Genomic DNA, 17,883 nt, shown 5'->3' with positions numbered 1-17,883 from the left:
AATTCAGCTGATGGTTTATTGGTCTCAGCTGGAAAGACAAATCACAGAACACTTTGGGCTGGCTAACAGCAGAAAGTTCCCAAAGGCCTGCCTGGAACCCTCAGGGTCAGAGGCTATGCTTTGGAAGGGGTGGTGGTGGCTAGGGAGCAGATCCGGCATTCTGGGTACCAGGTGCTGCCCATGACAGAGCATAGGGATAAATACACCCTTATTTAGGGGAATGAAATGTGTGCAGAGGTGGTGATGAGAGCTGGGGCAGCAGCCTGGGTGTGGGGCATAAGGAGGAGGGTGTTGTGTTTGGTAGAAGGAGGGCTGCCTTCCATATGGAATATCCAGTAGCAGAAGGGCTCTCACAAAACTGTTGGTGTGGCAGCATGTCTCCCAAACACAACATTTTTGGTCTTCAAACATTTCCTTCACATGACCAACATCTTTCTGGGCCTCAGGATTTTTTTTTTAATTATTATTTTTATCCAGTTTTGCTGCGCGAGCATCTGCATTTTTTGGTCAGTGGAAATATTATAGGGCACACACAAAGTCAGACTTCCTGTGAACAGAGAAATATAAAGCCACCAAGGAAAGAGAGGTGACATGCGCCGAACAAATGCCGGGAACCACACTCTTCACAGGCACACGGTTCCATTTTTCTTTCTAGCCGTTTTCCCCTGTCCTGTTTTCAACCACTCTTTTAAAGCTAATGAGAGCGGCTGTGGGCCCTGTATCATTTCTGGAGAGCAGTGCGCTTATATGAGACTTTGGCTTTCCAATTATATCTTGTTGAAGTTTTTGAATTTTTGCAATATATATGTACTTCTTTTGTAATACAAAAAAATCAAAAAATAAAGATAAAACTTTTAAGGTGCGTACCATCTTTTTATTCCTTACGCTTCTCATAAGATGATTTTGAATAAACCACACCCTACTCAAACTGATTTTTCTTTTCTTTTTTTAAAATTTTATTTATTTACTTTTGGCTGCGTTGGGTCTTCGTTGCAGTGCACGGGCTTCTCATTGCGGTGGCTTATCTAGGCACGCGGGCTTCAGTAGTTGTGGCTCGTGGGCTCAGTAGTTGTGGCTTGTGGGCTCTAGAGCACAGGCTCAGTAGTTGTGGCTCACGGGCTGAGTTGCTCCATGGCATGTGGGATCTTCCCGGACCAGGGCTCGAACCCGTGTCCCCTGCATTGGCAGGCAGATTCTTAACTACTGCGTCACCAGGGAAGCCCTGATTTTTCTTTTTTTTATGAAAGTAAAAATCCTCGTGGATGGACAGCTTCCAGAATCTGCCTATTATCAAGCCAGTACAGGGTTGAAAATGGAGCTTTTTTTATTTGGCCGTGCCACACAGCTTGCAGGGGATCTTAGTTCCCTGGCCAGGGATTGAAACTGGGCCATGGCAGTGAAAGTGCTGAGTCCTACCCACTGGACTGCCAGGGAATTCCTGAAAATGGGGCTTCTGAGTGGGCCGTTATAGAAAGTAATGGTTCCTGATTTCTCATTTTTTTATTCTTTATTTTCAGGGTTATGTATCCCACAAAAATCTGGGAGAGTTTAATTTGCCTGTGACACCTTTGGCAGGGCTACCAGGAACCAGCCTAAGGTGCTTTCACTCTCATTTCCAGACCAAGGGCGTCCTGCTATCTACAGCCACAGGCAATGGCAGCAGCCTTCTCTCTTCAAGGCCTAGGAAGTACAGACTTGGGCTCTGCCTTAGGGTGCCCTGGCCTCTACTCTCCCTGTGGGTCTCACTGGATATCTGTTCACCCTGCCCTCTGCCAGCCTCCACTGCCTTCCCTGCTGGTTTTCTCTGCCTGTGCAAGGATGGCACGGGAGGAAGCAGCCCAGCCCTTCCCAAACTGACTACAGGTGGCTGTGGAGCAGTTAGCATGAGGCTTGTAGATCAGAGGGGTCTGTATTTGGAAATGTTTTATTACTCTAAGTTGAAAGGTTTAGTCATTTTACTTCACAGTTGAGACCCTGTTGAGAGAACTCCACCAGTATTTATGACTGTGGCCTTCTCATTGAAGGGTCTTGTCCAACTTTGAAATGCCAAAGCAGGACCCTCTGTTCTTTGATTCTGCTGTGAGTTATGAAATCCTGTATTTCTTCAAAAGTATTTCATTTTGCTTAAAGTCAAAGATCAGAGTGACTCAGAGCTGGGTGTTTTTGTAGAATGAGCAGTAAATTTTTTGCCTAACAAGGCTGGGTTAATTAAAATTATGCTGCCTGTCTCTGGCAATCATCGGAAAGGATATTCTGTTTCTTATTTTATTCCTAAGGCTTTTTTTTTTTTTTTTAACTATTGTGTTCCTGCCAAATTTGGTGAGCATGACACAGCCCAGGCACGTCCCTGGGGCACGCAACATTTTTGGCTCTTCGGATGCTGATAGAGATGTATGTAGCCACACGGGTGAATGTGGTGGGAGGTCTACCGGCCTAGGGCCCACCTAGGGGTTCCTCCCTCTATACAACTCCAGCTACAGTCCGAGGATGGAAGTGAAGTCACTTGCAGCACCTAATTGTCTTGACATTCAAGTATCAATTTAAATGTCACCTACAGAGAGGCCTTTTCCTGACCTCTCCTCTTCTGAAGGGGCTCACCCTACTCACTGCACATTCCCTTACCCTGTTTTAATTTCTCTCATACAGTTCCATCTGAAATGATATATTAAATCAGTATTTTTGTGTTTGCCCACATTGCACAGTAGAATATAAACTCCAGAAGCAAGAGCAGCATCTGCCTTGTCCCTCCTGCATCCTCAGCATCCAGGAGAGTGTCTGGCACTAGTAGACAATTGATAAATACTTACTGAGAGCAGGTATTTCTTGCTTATCTTTCAAACAGCTCCTGGCAGCCTGTCCTGAAAGTTGGGTCTCTCTGGTATTCCTTTGCAACTTCCCTTCTTTGTCTCAGACGTTTCAAAGGGGTCCTGATGACGGATCTCCTATAAGATGCCCATTCCTCTCTCCCAGGCCAGCTCCCACCCAAAGTGCCCAGAAAACAAGACTTTTTGCCCTCAAAAAAGATAGTGGTTTCCTACAAGAGCTGAACGTAGTTCTGCGATTGTTTTTCATGCCAGGCCTTAGGCCAAAACTCTTCATCAAATCAGGCATTTTCCAGCTGACCTAGCACGGAAAGTCCTCCCCACTAGGGCTGGAATCCACTGTCAAACAGATTTCCTGAGTAAAACTTTGTTCCCTCTAAATATTTAGCTGGAATCTAAAATATTAATGTTCTCCCACATACTCCAGGGAGAAAGCAAATTACCAGAGCCTCAGATTGTCTCTAGATGACAGCCTTTCCAAAAGCTACCCATAACCAGGTGCAGTGGCCTCCCTGGCTTGCCTAGTTCACTGGCCTTCACTGCCATGTTAAACGTCTTGTGCCTCAGTTAGAGGGAGGAGGGAGATTGGCCTCTTTTGCAAATCCTTTTCATCAATTTCTTTGATCATTAATAGCTCACAACTCCTCCAGTGGCAGGATGGTGTTGCTGCCCTATCAGCACATTCCTGAGTGCAAAGGTGAGGGGCAAAGGTCCCCCAGGTTATCTGTCTCCCTCCTCCTTGTCTCCTGACCCCCTTGGAGTCTTCCCTGGGATTGGAAGTGCAGGGTCCAGGAGAATGCAAAGGAGCCAGGGCAGGTGGGCCAGGAGGTGCCTCCCCCATTCCCCTGGTGAGGGGAGCAGGAGGTAGGGGGAGGGAACCCTAAGACTCAGAGATGAGAAGGTAGGCTTTCATGCCTGATTGTGCTGGCTGGAGCTACACAGAGGCAGGCACTTACTGACCACAAGTGCCCCCAGAGCTTACCTGGCAAGAATCCAGACTCCAGTCTAGACCTGTGTTGCTAGACAGGAATGTGGGGAACATTGCAATCCAGATGGGGCTGAGAATAGGGTCACTGTTTCCAGCCCTTGGCCACCCTTGAATTGTCTTTTTTTTTTTTTTTGCCACACTGCATGGCATGTGGGATGTTAGTTCCCTGACCAGGGATCAAACCTGCGCCCTCTGCAGTAGAAGCTTGGAGTCCCAACCACTGGACCACTGGGGAAGTCCCTTGAATTGTCCTCTTGAAAGAACTGTTGCTGTACTCTCAGGCCTCAGCTGTGGTCTCTGCTCCTTGCTGGAACTTCACTCGGCATTCACTCATCTCTCCTTTTTCCTGTCCCTTCTCCCCACCCACCCCACCTTTCCCTCCAGACCCCCAGCCTCTCCTAGCTTTACAGACCAGCTCCTACCTTAAGTATTGTTACAAGTCTACCAGTATGCAGACAGAGCTGGTTTCTAGTGACTTTGGCATTGACCCGGCAGCACGTAGCCAGGGGACCTGGAAACCCCTCCTTATAGAACTGGATGGGCCCAGCTTCTCACATGCCTTGTGCTGTAGCTTGAACTGGCAGTTGGTGACTAGCAGGTTCCAAAGCTCCTATTTATTCTTGAAGCTGCCTTGTTTCTATTTTGATTCTGCTAATCCAAATTGCAGTTTGGTGTTTCCACGGAAACAATTCAGGGATTGTTTGGCTTTCCAAGATGAACTGTGGGGGAGAGAACCGAATGACGTAAAACATTTTTAGTTTCTCAAATATCAATGTCTCCCCAATAACTCTTTGGTCCCAAGTTTATTAAAATGTTCTAGGCAAAAAATGTTCCAGGCTCCTTTTATTCCTCCAGCTAAATCCCTAGAGACTAACTCCCCAAACCCCTGCTCCGTGCAGAGGAGCACACATCTGCCCACCACCCTGAAGCAGGTGACAAAGGCAGGAAAGTGTCCTTTGGGCACCTTGGGGAGCCAGGGATGCAGAGACAAGAGTAGGTGTCACCAGGGAAATGGCCACATGGCCACCCCAGCTACTCTGGGACTGGCATGCCAGAGGCTCAGGGCTCACCTGCTTTACTAAATAGCTGTGCTTCTACAGTGAGGAAAAGCTCCTCATTTAAGGATTCCAGGATGAATTAGCCCTTTTGGTAAATCTAAATTTTCACATAAAGGCTTTGCTAAAACAGAGGTATATTTGTCTATCCAGCCAGGGAAAACCTGACCCCTCCCTCCTACCCCACCCCTACCCCAGGCTCTGCCCTCATTCCCAAGGGCCACAGTCTCTGCTGCAGGCAGAAGAAAAATCCTCTCATTTCAGTCTTGCAGGGTTAGGGCTAGATGCGCATTCCCAGCACTGAGTGCTGAGAAACAGCTCTGTGAGACCCAGAGTTTCTGGCCCTGAGGGTCCAGCACCCTCAGGGAAAGGCGAGCCCCTTGTCAGGGTCCTGCTGAGCACCCCCTTGCAAGCCCTGGACCTGCACCAGTTCCTGCAAACTGTGAAGGTCACCTCTGGGCAGGTTTCTGGTGAGGGATGCCCATGGTTGGTTGGTGAAGATGAGGGTTTTAAAAAACAACTATAATTTCTTTTTTCTACAGAAGTGATACATGTCCACTGCAGATAAATTTTAAAATACAGACAAGAAAAAGACCTAAACCCTCCTTGTTCCTCCATAACAGTTCTCTGCATGTGTGCTCATACACACATTTCACAAACTTGGGATCAACTGCATTTAAAAAAAAATAAATACATCTTAAATTTTGCAATAAATTCAGATTTACGGGAAAGTTGCAAAGACAGTAAGTTCAAATATATCCTTCACCCAGCTTCTCTTAAAGTTAACATCTTGCATAACTGTGGCGTACTTGTCAAAACTAAGAAACTAATAACCATATTAGTAACTAAACTTGAGCCTGTATTTAGATTTGATCCGTTTTTCCATTAATGTTCTCTCTCTGTTCCAGGACACAATCCAGGACAACGCACTGCATTTAGTCTTTGTGTCTCCTCAGTGTCCGCTGCTCTGTGACAGATTTTGAGTCTTTCCTTGCTTTTAATGACCTTGACAGTCTTGAGTCCTGGCCAGGTATCCTGTAGAATATGCCCCAAACTGGGTTCATCTGATGTTTGTCTCATGATTAGATTGGGGCTGGGAGGTTTTGGTAGGAATACCATGGAAATGAAGCACCCTTCTCATCGTATCCTGTCAGGGGTGGGTGACGTGCACAGGACAGCATGGGTGGTGCTCATCTTCATCACTTGGTTAAGTGGTGTCTGCCAGGCTTCTCCATGTAATCTACTATCTTTCCCTTTCCCAGCCCTATTCCTTGGAAGTGAGTCACTAAGTTCAGCTCACCCTCAAGGGGTGGTGACAGGCAGGGGTTGGGGGAGATGAGGATTTAGCCCCACATCCTCTGTGGGAGAGTATCCACATCAAGGCATATTATTTGGAACTCACTGTTGGGAGACCTGGTTTTCTGAATATCAAGTAGCCTAACAACTCTCCCTCCAGATGGCCCCATTCCCCGTGGAGTGGGGCAGGCAAGAAGCTGTGAGCATTTCTTCTTATTTGCTCCTGTCTCTCCTATTCAGGGAATAGAAAGTGAACCCCAATTCCATAATCTGTGATGTTTATTATCTGCTGCAGGGCATGAGTGTACGGTGGCTTGGAAGGAGCCTCTGGTTAGCCCGTCCTGCCCTCTATCCCCCAGCGGAGGCCTGTCCCATGAAGTGGCTGGAGGCTAGTTCTCAGGGTCAGGCAAGTGCCCAGTCTCACACAGCTACGGAGTAGATGCAAGGTCTCTACCTAGGGGCCCAGAGGAATCTCCAGGCCTGTAGTAAAGGGGTGATGCCAGCTCTGCAGCCTGCCCTATGCTGGGTCACTAGCCTAAAATATGGACTGGTGTGGGGGGGGTCCTCGGCCCCTGGGACTTCCTCCCAGCTCCTTGGTTTGAGTTTTGGGTCTTACAACAGCTTTGCACCAGACTCCTTACCCCCATACTCCCCTATGCCTAGGAGGCGGGCACTTCCCTGAGACTCAGCTTCTGGGAGGCATGATATCTTGCCCAACAGCTTATTGGGTTTCCTGAAAGAACATCATGGTTTTGAGAGATCTGTCCAAATAATTTCTGATGATGTCCTTTCTCTCAAGCCGTGGTGGAGGGTTGGCTCCAGCCCAGGAAACCTAATAAGGGATGCTACCAGCCCCGCCGACACAAGTAGGAGGCCTTTGCAGAGGGCTTTGAGCTGGGCAGGGGAAAGGATGGAGGGATTGAGGGTCTGGACATGAAGAGGGCATGAGGCCCGTGCGGGGGACAGGCAGCCTTGTGTGCAAAGTGCGCAAATGTGGCAGAGGGCCTGGGGCCAAGGTCCATCTTGATGCCAGTTCCTCCATACAGGCTGAGCTGGCCTGGGATGGGCTGGTCCCAGGGGTACAGAAAGCCCATGCTGGTTGTGGCCCCCGTACTTTTTCAGGGATCCATGGAAAAGAACATGAAGACACAGAGCAGAGGCCCAAGACCTGCACCTGCCTTGGGTTCTGGGTATATTGAACATCAATCAAAAAAACAGTCAAGATGTTAAATAAAAAAGGTGAAAAAAAAAGAAACACTTCAAAGCAACAGAATTAAACAAACAAACAAACAAACTGGGCTCTCAGCTCAAAAAGGGACACAACTGGAAGTTAAAAAGGTTGGGGTAATTCAGATTCTTCCAAGCCTCTGAAGAATGTGGGCCCTGATAACAACTGTGACTGCCCTGCACAGACGCCCTAACATCAGACTCCTGCTGTAAAGAATCAAAGCTGAAGTCAACTGTCCTTACTCAATTTGGTATTTAAAAGGTCAGTAAATTGTAGTCCTCTTCCAAGTCCAGAACAGTCTCCACGATACTGTGATCATAGAAAGCCTGCCTGAGGCCACCAGGGTCTGCATCCGAGGCTTCCTGAGGGCTCTCGTCCACCAGCAGGGCCCAGGCTTCCTCCTTGAAGGGCAAATCTTCACAGCAACCACACACACGGTTCAACTCGCTTTCAAATTCTAGTTTTCCAGTCACTTCTTCAATAGTTTGGATGCCTGTATGGTCTTAAAAATAAAAACATTCAGCATTACAATTCCAGTGAGAGATTTCTTAAGACACTTCAGGCACAAGTTAAAAACCACAAACGGGCGGCCATCTCCAGGGACTCTGCAAAGCCGGTGTTCCTACCCCCGGGGCTGGCAGGCTGCCACATTCTAACATGGGCTTGGTGCCCCCCTTCCTAGCTCAGGTATTTATTGAGCCCCAACCATCTCCTTGGTTTCCAAGGAGGGTTTAAGTGGGAGGATACAGAGATGCATGTGTTTGTTCCGGCTCTCAAGAAACTACTCCCTGACCTGCGGGCAGAAGACACAGTGTGAGAAAAATGGGATCTTTTGGGTAACCAAAATGCTGCCTGCTGGGACTTCCCTGGCGGTCCAGTGGTTAAGACTCTGAGCTTCCAGTTCAGGGAGCATGGGTTTGATCCCTGATCGCGGAACTAAGATCCCACATGCTGTGCGGCGTGGCCAAAAAATGAGGGAAAAAAAGCTAAAAATAAAAGTTAAAAAAAAAAATAGTCCACACACAGAATACACAGATGTGTGTGTAGAAAAAGTATCTGACAGGATATACAGCACTGTATTAACAGTGGCTGCCTTTGTGGTGGATGGTGGAATTATAGGGGAGTTTTTGGCTTCTAAATTTTCTTCTCATCTTGTATTAATGCCCCCCCAGCTGGGCTACTCTCCTCTACCCCTACCCCCATCTCTGCCTATGTCCTGTTTCCTTCACATCTAAGCTCATCCACCAACAGGGGCTGCTGTCCCTGGCCTCCAAAGATTCACTCTAACTGTACATTTATGAAATGACTTGACTGATGTGTAACTCTCCCAGGTTATCAGCTCCATGAAGGCTCTCTGCTGTGAGCAAAACAAATCTAACAAGCCAATGGAAAAGAGAGAAGAATTTTTTTTTTTTATAAGATGCTTGCTGATTCAGGGGCCTGTGTGAAGAACCTATCCTTCTAGGGAAAGGATGGACCAGCTCTCTGTACTCACCGATCATGTCAGGCAAATCCTTTGTGATCTCTTGGCTAGAACTGCTGAGTGGCATGTTTGACTCAACCTTCAAATCTTTCTCCATATCTTTCCTGCAGCCCCCAGGTAAAAAGAAAAAGGTGGGGGATTAGATCCTCTTTCAAGAAAATATTGGAGGGGAATTCAGTGTTAGATAATCTTAAAGACAAACACTGGTACTTTAAATTGTCATTTATGCTGTGATTAGAGGATGACTGGGAACCACTGAATCAGTGAAGTTGACTAAAAGCATCATAATGCCCATTAATGTTTGTGAATACGAGCACAAATATTTGTAGAACTGAAATGATTAAATGGCTTCTTCAGTCTCTGACTACAGAGCAACCAAGATGGCAGGACCTTGAAGTTTCAGCCCATATGGTCCTCCTTGCTTCAAATCAAGGTGCCTAGGATGAGGCAGTTTGCAGCTACCTGGGAGAAGAAAAGGTCTAGGGAAGACCTTATCCCAGGGAAAGCCTAAAAAGCTCTGGGGTGAGGAAGGGGAGCAGAAGCAAGGATGGAGTCAGGGCCCAGCCATCGATCCGCCTCCCCCCAGCGTGGGGAAAAAAACACTGGAATTAAGATGTGTGTTTCTGCAGTACAAAAAATAAGATTACTTGTAAAATTAGGTTCTTTAACATTCACTACCCCTTTTGGTACTGCAGAGTGGTTTCCATGACTGGTTATACATCCAAGACCCCTCACCCCCTCAAAACACACACACACACACACACACACACACACACACACACACACACACACACACACACACACACACACACTGGTTTCCATGACTGGTTATACATCCAAGACCCCTCACCCCCTCAAAACACACACACACACACACACACACACACACACACACACACACACTGGTTTCCATGACTGGTTATACATCCAAGACCCCTCACCCCCTCAAAAAACACACACACACACACACACACACACACACACACACACACACACACACACACACACACACACACACACACACTGGTTTCCATGACTGGTTATACATCCAAGACCCCTCACCCCCTCAAAACACACACACACACACACACACACACACACACACACACACACTGGTTTCCATGACTGGTTATACATCCAAGACCCCTCACCCCCTCAAAACACACACACACACACACACACACACACACACACTGGTTTCCATGACTGGTTAGACATCCAAGACCCCTCATGCCCTCAAACCACACACACACACACACACACTGGTTTCCATGACTGGTTAGACATCCAAGACCCCTCACCCCCTCAAAACACACACACACACACACACACACACACACACACTGGTTTCCATGACTGGTTAGACATCCAAGACCCCTCATCCCCTCAAACCACACACACACACACACACACACACACACACACACACTGGTTTCCATGACTGGTTAGACATCCAAGACCCCTCACCCCCTCAAACCACACACACACACACACACATACACACACACACACTGGTTTCCATGACTGGTTAGACATCCAAGACCCCTCACCCCCTCAAACCACACACACACACACACACACACACACACACTGGCTTCCATGACTGGTTAGACATCCAAGACCCCTCACCCCCTCAAACCACACACACACACACACACACACACACACACACACACTGGCTTCCATGACTGGTTAGACATCCAAGACCCCTCACCCCCTCAAACCACACATACACACACATTCTGAAGAATGTTTACAAACTTCCCAAATAAAGTCTTAGAGCTCCAGAGGGGAGGCAAGAGTAGTGTTATGGACTCAATTTAGGATTTTCAACAATTTTTTCAGATATGAGATACCCCTAATTATAGCTATTAAACTATTCAGATTGGAATCACCTTAGACTGTCTTCTCTCCAGTTCTCCCCATCTCCTGCCGCTCTCCAAAACTGTCTTTCAGGTGCCAAAATGGAGGAATGCATCGATATGTTTTCCTTGCTGGTCAGAGGTTTTCTTTTGGGGCATAGAGCGCGTGTCTTTGCACTCACGGGTTCGTAGTTTGGTGCAATGGCAGGGCTCTCATTCCCAGGAGCAAACGGGACAGGAGAGAAAAGAGCCGCAGAGGAGCAGGCTGCCAGCGGGTGCCTCCTGCAGAGGAGCCTGTGCATGGGGAAGGGGAAGGAAAGCGGCGCAGCGTCCAGCTCCAGACTCTGCATGCCTGAGCACTCCCGGGAATGACTGACTCCTTCAAAGGCCCGGTCAATGGCTGCAGTCAGCTCCTTTCTGCATCTTCTCAGTTTTTCAGACATCTCCCCTAAAAGCGACCATGTCTTTATTATACAATACACTGGAAATGCACACAGCAACGTGAAAATAATGTTACAGATGAGGTTGTAAACCACCCCCAAATGGAGTATTTGCCACAATTTCCTTAAGTTTGATCCACGCCATGGGTCGGAGAGCAGGGAAACCCACACTCCCGGCGCTTTTTTCTCTGTGGGGTCAGGTGAGGCCCGCGGTTCTCCGGGAGGGAGGAACCGGCGATGGAGACGGAACCATCCCCCCCCCTCCGGCTCCGGGCCCCTCATCCCAGCCCGCAGCCCCTTCGGTCGCAGGCTCCGGCCCGGCCCCACCCAGTGGCCAGCCCCCGAGCGGAGACCCACAGCCGGGTCCTCACCGAGCAGCCGGCGCTCCCGCACTACCGCCCCTACCAACGGTCGTCCCGCACGCCCTCATCGATCCGTCGCGTATGCCCGCGACTGACAGGCCCAACCCCCACGGCTCAGGTTAAAGGTCAGACAAGAAAAGCCCGGATGACCTTGTTCTTTGAACCAACGCAAAGGGAAACAAGGGCCCCACCCACGGAGGGGAAAGAGGTCTCAGGCCTCCCCGCGACAAAGACAACGGCCCTGGGAGTGCGGCCCGGGCAGGCCTAAGGAGGCCAGACCGCCGAAAGAAAATCGGCTGGAGGGGCGGGGATCTCACTTCTAACCGAAATCAGCGAGAACAGGAGCTCTTTCCAAGCCCAGGAAGGTTCCCATTCTTGAGCCAACAGGGAGAGAAACTACTAGACGTGACCCAGTACCCAGTGGTTTAGTGTACCAACTTCCAAGTGATATCTAATAAAAGTGCCAGAGGGGTATCCAACTGTCTCAGTTCATCAAGGATGCTGGGGGACATAACAGAACTGCTAGGTTCCACAGGAGACGGAGGGGCAGGAAACCCCAACACCAAGCATCTTCATTTCATTAGGGAGGAGAAAGCTGGATATTCCAAGATGACACAAAGGGAAACAGAAATGGGCTTTGGTGGCTAATTTTTAGGGTATTATAAACCCATCTCACTGCACAGCAAGGGAGAAGGGGATGACATCATTTACTCGAGGCTTCATTTACTGTGGGCAGACTACTGGGGGGAACAGTAATCATCACCAGAATCAAAAATCCAGGAATTCAGGGCAGCCTGTGGCAGGTCTTCATGGCCACACCAAACTCAATGAACAGTGTGTTCCTCTCCGTTCTCTGGAATCCATCAGACATACTGCATTATGTGCCCCCATCCCAACCCCTACTTTGCAGCTCCACAGGTTTTACAGAAATTTCTCACCACCTGTATAAAAAGAAAACTAATTCAGCCTCCTAACATAACCTTTTTTTTTTTTTTCTCATAAAAGAATTTCCTCATCCGGTTTTTAGACGGAACACTAGCAAGTCTTCAGTGTCAAAGGTGTTCTCCTGAGGGATTGCACCGGTGCTGGGGTGCAGGGTCACTGAGGCACCATCAGTTGGTGTCCATGCTGCAAGTCTCATCATCCCCCATGCCTTGCTGTAAGCTGCCTGGTCTCGTCCCTCCATCAGAGGATCCAGGAAAACTGAGTGAAGTCGTCTTATACAACTCATCATCTCGCCGCTGGTAAAACAGCACATAAGCTGCTTTCGTCTAAAACACAAGAGGGGCAACATCCATTCACGGGTTGGAAAAATCACCCATTTCCCCCCCAGCTTTTCTCTGTTCAGAACACACTACTCTCAGGGATCCGCCGTCTTGCCCTGTGCAGCCACACACTGAAGTGACTGTGAAAACCCTTCTACCTGAGGCTGGCTCATGCTGACCCTCCCCAGGGAGTGGGGAAAGGCAGGGGCCTTGTGACAGACCCCGAGGAGAGTTGAGCATCTCATTTAGGAAGGGTCCCAGAAGGAATAGCAGCCAACTCTTTCTCCACCACACCTTGCTTCCACTGTCCCAGCAGGATGACTAAATAACCAACTAGCCCAGAAGACTCTTCCCAGCTCTAATCCCTAAAGGTAAGAGTAGGAACCAGGCATTAGGGCCTACTCACCACTATTTGATCCTCGGAGGCCAGGGACACACTGCTATCATCAAAGTAATACCACTTCCCGTTCAGTTTGTTCTTTGCGTACGCAGTGTCTGCCAAAGCAAGAGAATACTCTAGCCGGTCACCAAGAGAGCTAATCTGGCTAGCTCATTACAGTGGCACTCAACAGCAACACAATTCCAAAACATGAAACAAACAGAGTCTGAAATTAAAAGTAATTTATAGCTTGTGTCCTACCAACCAAAAGATAACTCATCCTTTTAAAAAAGACCTGTTCCTAGGGAGGGTGGGAGGGAAGAGATATGGGGATATATATGTATATGTATAGCCGATTCACTTTGTTATAAAGCAGAAACTAACACAACACCATTGTAAAGCAATTATACTCCAATAAAGATGTTAAAAAAAAAATCTGTTCCTTCTCAAAAAGGCACTAAAAGAGTAAAAATGGAGCGACCAAGGCTTTAAACTGTAATTTTGGAAAACTAATCCAAAAAATAGAGGAATCCAGTGTCAATCTTCAGGATGGCTAAAAGCAATAACCCAGAGTCAGGGGACCATTAAAAGGAGCTGATACTTTAAGATTTAAACAAAACAACAGTTCTCAGAAACATGCCAAGTCCAACTCCCCCACTTCATCCAGGCGGATGGTTGGCTACTACTGCCTCTCACCGCCTCTGGAGCCTGTGGGGTAACCCCAAAGAGGGACACACTGGGTGTTTGGGTTTGCAAAGCTGGGATGGGAACAAGAAAACTTAAATATATCTGCCTTTGAAATTGTGAGTCAAGAATCTGTGGCTGGATAACAATTCCTCACACCGGGCCAAGCATTTCCCCACACTGGGCAAGCATTTCCCACAGCCAACACTTCCGGTTTTGATATTACACTATTTCGAAGCAGGATGTGTTTACAACAGGAATCCCAGCAGCAATACCCAATTCCTGCTCCACCCAGACTCTCAGAAACAACAGAATCTGATGGAGATCTGGTTTCCAGTCTCAACCTGCTGTGTGGCTTTGGCAAGCTGTTTTTTTTTTTTTTTTTTCTTAAGCTGTTTAACCATTACTCACTGAAGTGCCTACTGCACCAAGTGGTGGTGAAGGACATGGGACAGTGACAGAGAAGGTGCCAAGGGCGTGTCCCCGCTGTCCATGCTTGGCATAACAACAGCAATGGTGGTTCTCAATCTTGGCATTCCAACTGTGGACCCAATGTGGACCTGCACATAACCAGCCTAACCTGGATGAGGAAACTGAAGCCTAACCTGGATGAGGAAACTGAAGCATAAAGAGGCTAAGTAACCTGCCCCTAGCAGTGTTTATATGCTAGAATGGAAGTTAAAAATGAATACGTGTGTCCAGTATGCATGAATATAGATAGTGAAATTACTTTGGGGAGAAAAAAGTTAGAGAAGAGTAAGTGCTGCAGGATACGATATGATCAGAGATTGCTAATAGCCACTCCAGTAGAGCCCCAATTTTCAAACAGGCACAATTTTTATCTCCCATCCTCTCCTACAGCTAGATGGTAGCCCTGTGACCAAGTGATAGCCAATGAGATGTATGTAGAGGAGTTGAGGGGGACTTCTGGGAGATCTGCTTAAAAGGGAAGGTCATGCCCTTTTTTCCTCTTCTTCTAATGGCCTGAAATGTAGACCTGAGGGCTGGAGACTGAGCAGCCATCTAAAGGCAAGAGGTGATATGGTAAGAGCAGAGAGGCAGGAGAACAGACTGTTGGGCCAACAGAAAAAGCTTACCAGTATAGAAGAGAAGACTGGGGTTTAGGGCAGTTCCATAATCCACTGTAAGTGTAAATGGAACTGACACCTCCCATGGTGTCATCTCTTGGGGTCCTGACACTGGGTGCAGTGGCAGTTATCATGGTGCAGATGCAATAGAAGAGAGATGAGGAAACCCAGCTCCTCACTTCAACATCACTAACACCTTTCCATAAACAAGTAACAAAATAAACTAGTACAAGTATAAAAGTGAAGGTAAACCTACACATTATAGAAATTTTGGAAAATAAAGTAGAACAAAGAAAAAATAGTAAAATTAACATTTTGGTCTCTCTCCTCCTAGGCTTTCCCCCCTCCTATCATAGCTTCTCTGTCTTTTGTTTCAATGTAGTTGTGATACTACTTTCTGTAATGATGCAATTTTGTGTAGCTGTTTTCCCTTAACATACCATGGGTATTTCCCCATGTTATTATTAATTTTATTTTGCAATGACTGCGTACTCTTCCATGAAATCGATGGACAGAAGTGCCAACGGTTGATCACCAATGCTAATATTAATTTTCCACTCTTATAAATAATACTAATTTTTCACTATTATAAGTAGGTGAATATCTTTGCACATGAAGCTTTTCCCCAAAGTCAAGTAATTTCCTTAGGTTTCCCAGAGGTGGATTATTGCATTAAAGAATATGAACCACCATCCTACCACAAAAATTGAAGGGCAGCAATATGGAAAAAGCCCGCAACCTGAGGCCCGTGGAGCTGTGTAAGTTAAGTGCTTAGGGCAATGCCTGGCACACAGGGAGAGGCTGGTGAAAGGTGACTGGCCATGGGCATGTCAACATCTCAGAAGGAAGCAGATACCAGTACTTACAGTGGCCAACCCCCATGGCTCCATAATGATTGGACACGGCAATGAGGTCGTACACATAAGGCCTTGCTGACAGGTCACAGACAAACTCAGACATGTTCAGAGCTCTGAGCACAGAAAACAAAAATAACCCTTCAATACATTAAACTCAGAGAAAGAAGTCAGAGCAACCCAGCAACCCCTTTCATGCAACAGGCTATAACACAGGGAGGCCCTCAGAAACTAAGTGCAGAAGGAACGAATGAACAGTCCAGACAGAAGGGGTCCTGGGGTCTTGTTCTGACCACTGACGTGTTCAGACTGGAAAAGAGAAGCCTTACCCGAGACCAAATGTCAAAGAAGGGCTCTGGGCACAGACACAAGGGCTGCAGCAACTTTGTAAAAATGGCTTTTACTATCAGATTTACAACTAGTGCCATAAAAATTTAAGCTAAATACCAAAATAGGCCCCCAAAAGCTTTTTTCCCTAATGTTTTATTTTGAAAATTTCAAACATACAGAAAAAAGAATTTTACAACAAACATGTATATACCCGCCACCTAGGTCCTCCTGTTGACATGTCTATCTTCATGTAACTATCTACCCATCCCCCATCCCCCAAAAAGCATTTTTAAATCTGCACATTGTCGGGGGACTCCTACCTTGTTGACTGACTTGCCTGTGTCACTTATACTCTGTACCCTGGGACCTAAGAGGACACTAGTAGACAGCCAGTCCCAGTCCCTGCCCCAGGGACAGGACTGTGGTGGATCTGCACCCCCAAAAATCCAACTCTCCCCAGCAGATTACTCTCTGGTTCCTTGTGCCCCTGCATTAATGAGGTACAGCATGTCCCTGTGCTGCCCTACTGAGCCTGGGCTCCCAGAGACCAATGACAGATGGGAAGACCAGTTCAGTTAGGCTGCGTAAGGGACTCGAGAGAGGAAGTGCTTCTACTGGAGAGTCCTTTCCCTACAGACACGGAGGGGAAGTGAGCCAAAGTCTAACTTCTCAGAGCCTAGCAACACACACACCTTAACGCAGAAAAGTCTTTGGCAGCAAAACACTCTGCCAATCAGTGCCCAGATTGTCTGCCTGTTTTTTAATTTTCCCAAAAATAACACTGCAGCCCAGGGACCCACCTGACTGGGAATTCCACAACTGTATCAAGCTTGTCCCTCCAGTATCTATTGTAGGAGAAACGTTTGAGGTGGACCACCAGAATCTTCGGCAAGGACCACAGGTCAAATTTCTTTGTGGCCTGTTGATGCTTCTTACAGTTGGGACAGTACCTGAAAAGAGAAACCTCCACTTAGTGGGGAGGCAGGGGGCCAGTGCCACCTGGGCTCTCAAGCATGGAGGCAATCCCATAACATCCTTTCTTGTACTCAGCATGACTGCTTCAGGGCAGGGAGGTCTCTAAGCCACCTTCCAAAAGAGGGTGATGGCTTTCCTAGTCTGAAAAACACAATTCACACAGAAAAACCTGTGTTGTAGGGTCAGCCATGTAAAAAAGTGACAAGTCCAAATACAAAGGGTTTTTGTGTACACAGATGGACCCAGCAGATCTCAGAGTCCCAGGGTACCTGGGTGCCCCTGCCCAGAGGTGGGAGCTGCATACCAGGGGTCATGCTCCCCAAGGGTCTCCATGGTAGTGAAGAGCTCGATGCAGTCTCTCAGGGCCACTGCTGTCTTCTTTTTCTTCTGAGGCTGCAACATGCTGACGTGCTTCTCGTAGGTCTGTGAGGAACAAAGTGCTGAGGTCTGCTGAGGAAACAAAATCTTACCAGGCTCAGCGACAGCCTCACGAGCTCTCACGCCTGGAATATAATGTACTTTCTGGAGCCTCTGAACATGTAATGACAAAATCTTTAAGTGCTTTTCATTCTCGGTCTAAAACATACCTTGCTAAACTCCTGGGGAACTGGTGAGAGAGACCCACCCGAAGAAGAAACCAGCACATACCCCTGACCAAGAATGCCGAGTGACCTACCTCAGATTCCTGCTCATCGTAATAACGGCTCCGGGTCTCACTATCCCAATCGATGGCTAGTGTGGATCGAGCTGTGGAGGAGGACCAAAGTGTCAC

The 17,883-nt window shown here is 47.6% G+C and overlaps 2 protein-coding genes across 7 annotated transcripts in view; both read right to left on the bottom strand.

The window, feature by feature from the left end:
- Window positions 1-4,363: 4,363 nt before the first annotated feature.
- LOC308623348 (uncharacterized protein C3orf62) lies at window positions 4,364-11,473 on the bottom strand. 2 transcript variants are annotated; one of them, XM_081245601.1, is made up of 4 exons: window positions 10,768-11,473; window positions 8,885-8,976; window positions 7,632-7,891; window positions 4,364-4,529 (listed from the first exon to the last, which is right to left on the bottom strand). In XM_081245601.1, the coding sequence occupies exons 1-3, from the start codon at window positions 11,454-11,456 to the stop codon at window positions 7,644-7,646; spliced, it is 1,029 nt and encodes a 342-aa protein (XP_081101727.1). In that variant the 5' UTR covers window positions 11,457-11,473; the 3' UTR covers window positions 4,364-4,529; window positions 7,632-7,643. The 2 variants fall into 2 exon arrangements, with proteins under 2 accessions (XP_081101727.1, XP_081101726.1); XM_081245600.1 differs by lacking the exon at window positions 4,364-4,529 and having other exon boundaries at window positions 7,316-7,891.
- A 97-nt stretch (window positions 11,474-11,570) lies between these two features.
- Window positions 11,571-17,883, bottom strand: part of USP4 (ubiquitin specific peptidase 4) — a 50,448-nt gene continuing 44,135 nt past the window's right edge. For 2 of the 5 annotated variants that reach the window (XM_081245594.1, XM_081245595.1), the window contains 6 exons: window positions 17,788-17,858; window positions 17,416-17,534; window positions 16,937-17,086; window positions 15,819-15,922; window positions 13,208-13,296; window positions 11,574-12,807 (listed from right to left, as the gene is read on the bottom strand). In XM_081245594.1, the coding sequence (XP_081101720.1) occupies window positions 12,649-12,807; window positions 13,208-13,296; window positions 15,819-15,922; window positions 16,937-17,086; window positions 17,416-17,534; window positions 17,788-17,858 (692 nt within the window). In that variant the 3' untranslated portion in view covers window positions 11,574-12,648. Of the gene's footprint in view, window positions 12,808-13,207; window positions 13,297-15,818; window positions 15,923-16,936; window positions 17,087-17,139; window positions 17,253-17,415; window positions 17,535-17,787; window positions 17,859-17,883 lie in introns of those variants that run through there. The other 3 variants (XM_081245598.1, XM_081245596.1, XM_081245597.1) reach the window with 3 other exon arrangements.

This window comes from Mesoplodon bidens (assembly GCF_964165515.1).
Source record: "Mesoplodon bidens genome assembly, chromosome: 10".
Classification (NCBI taxonomy): domain Eukaryota; kingdom Metazoa; phylum Chordata; class Mammalia; order Artiodactyla; family Ziphiidae; genus Mesoplodon; species Mesoplodon bidens.
This window is presented reverse-complemented; position numbering and strand designations above follow the sequence as displayed.